This window comes from Oncorhynchus masou, chromosome 6 (genome assembly GCF_036934945.1).
Source record: "Oncorhynchus masou masou isolate Uvic2021 chromosome 6, UVic_Omas_1.1, whole genome shotgun sequence".
Taxonomy (NCBI): domain Eukaryota; kingdom Metazoa; phylum Chordata; class Actinopteri; order Salmoniformes; family Salmonidae; genus Oncorhynchus; species Oncorhynchus masou.
In genome coordinates, this window is record NC_088217.1 from 10,802,068 (window position 1) to 10,805,638 (window position 3,571).

General features: G+C 41.6%; 1 protein-coding gene across 1 annotated transcript; it reads left to right on the plus strand.

Annotated features, from left to right (window-relative positions):
- The first annotated feature begins 236 nt into the window (after nt 1-236).
- Nucleotides 237-3,228, plus strand: zgc:171566. The gene is made up of 6 exons (XM_064967344.1): nt 237-246; nt 1,323-1,437; nt 1,645-1,695; nt 1,830-1,937; nt 2,263-2,381; nt 3,077-3,228. The coding sequence occupies exons 1-6, from the start codon at nt 237-239 to the stop codon at nt 3,226-3,228; spliced, it is 555 nt and encodes a 184-aa protein (XP_064823416.1).
- Nucleotides 3,229-3,571: the final 343 nt, after the last annotated feature.

Genomic DNA, 3,571 nt, shown 5'->3' on the forward strand with positions numbered 1-3,571 from the left:
TTTTTCTCAATTATGAGAAGACAAAGGTTGCAGACCAGCTTACCTCGATAACGAGAGGGCCAAGGTTTGAGACGACTGCTGAATCTTTTAACCATCCCACGTGGTTAAACTCTTAGACTACCGATACCGACAGAATAAGAACAAGTCTTTGATATTAATTACTAGTCTGCAGCTATGAATTTGGTATCATTGAACGCAAAGACCGACAACTGCCGAAACACCTATTCAATAACGACATGAATGAAGGTCACTCTGAACTATCCATTCTAACCACGACAGAGAGAGGGCGGACAGACTCTCCAACAGAAACAAACTTTTCAACAGAGACCCCGACGACACTCTGAGCATAAATATATATATATTGATTGCAATTGTTCCCGAATGAGTGAGCGTTCATGTGCAAAGGATTAGCATTTCAATTGTTATAATTATCAACTGTGTGTTGTCTTATCTCAGTCGACCCCCACTTCCCTTTTGTACACCAAGCCGCGATGCCGGTTTAGCCCACTAGGGAAACTCCGCTATTATTTCCTTGTAACTATCTACTGTTTGTTTATGCATTTCTGTGAATTACTTAGTTAGTAAATAAATTATTTAAGACAATTGATGTATGGATGACTCATAGTGAAGACTGGGTTCGTGCAGCTAACCAACAAATTACAACGTTTGGAATGAGACTAGCGTGAGGTAAATAATTCATTAATTCGAAGACTAAGTGATCAGATATTCAAATATCTGAAAATTATGTTAGGAAAATTATAACTTTAAAATCTGAATATTTTCATTGGTGCCCCGACTTCCTAGTTAATTACAGTTATATGATTAATCAGTTTAATCGCGTAATAAAAATTACAGAGAGTTATTTGATAAATAAGTCTTCAGTTTAATGATGCCAAATACACGACAGTATTGTATTGTAATGTAAAGTGTATTGTGAAGTGTATGCTAATGTATTGTAATGTAAAGTGTATTGTAATGTAAAGTGTGCGGTAATGTAAAGTGTATTGTAATGTAAACTGTAGGGTAATGTAAAGTGTATTGTAATGTAAAGTGTATTGTTTTGTAAAGTGTATGCTAATGTATTGTAATGTAAACTGTATGGTGTTGTAATGTAAAGTGTATTGTATTGCAAAGTGTTTGCTAATGTATTGTAATGTAAAGTGTATGGTATTGTAATGTATTGTAATGTAAAGTGTATTGTAATGTAAAGTGTATGGTATTGTAATGTATTGTAATGTAAAGTGTATGGTATTGTAATGTATTGTAATGTAAAGTGTATTGTAATGTAAAGTCTATTGTAATGTAGTGTTTTGTTATTTCAGGTGTCCTGGCCCAGGAGAACATAGTGGGAGACCCTCATGCTCAGGGATCCTCCTACATCACTGCTTCCTATGTAAAGTACCTGGAGAGTGCTGGAGCCAGGGTTGTCCCCATAAGGTATGTGTGACTGATGTGCTTTGAACCGGGGCCTCTTGAATGCCAGTGCATTATCCCTGATAAGCCAAAGCCTAGTGATTTGCTAGGAAATAAGGCACAATGAAAGGCTTTGTAATCCACCTCACAGTTTTTTCTCAGTGTGTGTAGAGTGTCAAAGTATGTTAGCTGATTGTAATAATTTACTTCCTTCATTCCTTTCTCTGATAGAATAAACAGAACCGATGAAGAGTATGAGAAGATATTTAACTCAATAAACGGGTGAGTGAAATTATTGTTCACTTATTTATAGAACTGTAATCAGATACCTTCGTGTGGGAATAATTAAAATGTGAAGGACTATAGGCTATTTGATTGGTTGATTGATTCATTGTTTCATTGATTGGTTGTTGTAGGCTGCTGCTACCAGGTGAGGGTGTAGATCTGCAGACTTCCCAGTTCAGTCGTCTGTCAAAGATTTTCTGTGATCTGGCTATCAAGGTATTCCTTACCCACCAGAATTATATTTGTTTTTTTATCCTTCATTGACGATAAATGTATTGAATAACTATAAAATGGTTTCAAAGAATTAATACATTGTTAAATGTCCAATATATGGTACCCACAGTTTATGACACTGACAGCGGGTTCCATTTTGTTCCCGACCTCTTCCCCTCGTCCCTAATGTTTCTATGTTTACAGATCTGAAGTGTCTGATTTAGGTATTAGCATTGTAGTTGTTCAGCTTCCACTATATTACTTCTACCTGTTGAGCAGCACCTGTTGAGCAGCACCTGTTGAGCAGCACCTGTTGAGCAGTACTCCTGTTGTTTCATGCTCGTGTTTTGTCTTCCCCATATGGGACATGTGCCAGGGCCTTCAGCAGATGACAGTACTGACCAGCAACAAGAACCTTCTGACTCCGACAGAGACTAAGGCTGTGGCCCTGCCTCTCACATTCACCCCAGGTGCTTCTTAACACAGTGCGCATCCAACCCGGAAGCCAGCCGCACCAATGTGTCGGAGGAAACACCGTGCACCTGGCAACCTTGGTTAGCGCGCAATGCGCCCGGCCCGCCACAGGAGTCGCTGGTGCACGATGAGACAAGGACATCCCTACCGACCAAGCCCACCCTAACCTGGACGACACTAGGCCAATTTTGCGTCGCCCCACGGACCTCCCGGTCGCGGCCGGTTACGACAGAGCCTGGGCGCGAACCCAGAGTCTCTGATGGCAAAGCTGGCGCTGCAGTACAGCGCCCTTAACCACTGAAGCTGCAACATTTCTACACGGTTCTGACCACCAACACAGACGGATGGAAAGAGTTTCTACCATGGAAGGTACTGTACAGTGTCTGAACATGGCTAGACAGACTTTAGTCACAAGGTTCATTTGGTCACCAAGTGAGAGTGTTCTAACCATGGGATACTTGCAACGGCAGGTGTTCAAAATGCATTCACCTCAGTGTATTGATTATCAAGACCCCAGGTCCTCGTTAGCCACACTGTAACCGGAGCCTCGAGGTTCTATTGACAAGCTGAATGTTTTAATTGGTCTGCTCTCTTGTTGTAGTGAATCGCTTAGCCATTGTAGACTCTTCCAGTGGCAATACTTGTAAAGAGAGCCTAGATTGTACATTTTCCTCTGTTTCCTCTCTGGTAGCGAATCACTATCCGTTCTATGCTGTCCAGTGGCACCCTGAGAAGAGTCCCTTTGAGTGGGTAGATAAACCAGGCATGGTCCACTCTGCTGCCTCCGTCAGAGCATCCTTCTACACAGCACACTTCTTTGTCTCCGAGAGTGACTTATTTTAGTCCACTTTTCTTTAACCAGGCAAATCAAGACCAATTTCTTATTTGCAACGGTGGCCTAGTGAGTGACTGTAGATGACAGTCCAGCTATTGGATGGTACAACTCTGGCCTGGTGAGTGACTGTAGATGACAGTCCAGCTATTGGATTGGTGAGTGACTGTAGATGAGTTATTGGATTGTACAACTCTGGCCTGGTGAGTGACTATAGATGACAGTCCAGCTATTGGATTGTACAACTCTGGCCTGGTGAGTGACTGTAGATGACAGTCCAGCTATTGGATTGTACAACTCTGGCCTGGTGAGTGACTGTAGATTAGTTATTGGATTGTACAACTCTGGCCTGGT

Excerpts from the sequence above, each read along its gene's own strand:
- zgc:171566 (XM_064967344.1), top strand. Across the intron at positions 1,938-2,262 it reads TTCCTTACCCACCAGAATTA|CTTCCCCATATGGGACATGT; the intron begins TATTTGTTTTTT and ends CTCGTGTTTTGT. Across the intron at positions 2,382-3,076 it reads GCCTCTCACATTCACCCCAG|CGAATCACTATCCGTTCTAT; the intron begins GTGCTTCTTAAC and ends CCTCTCTGGTAG.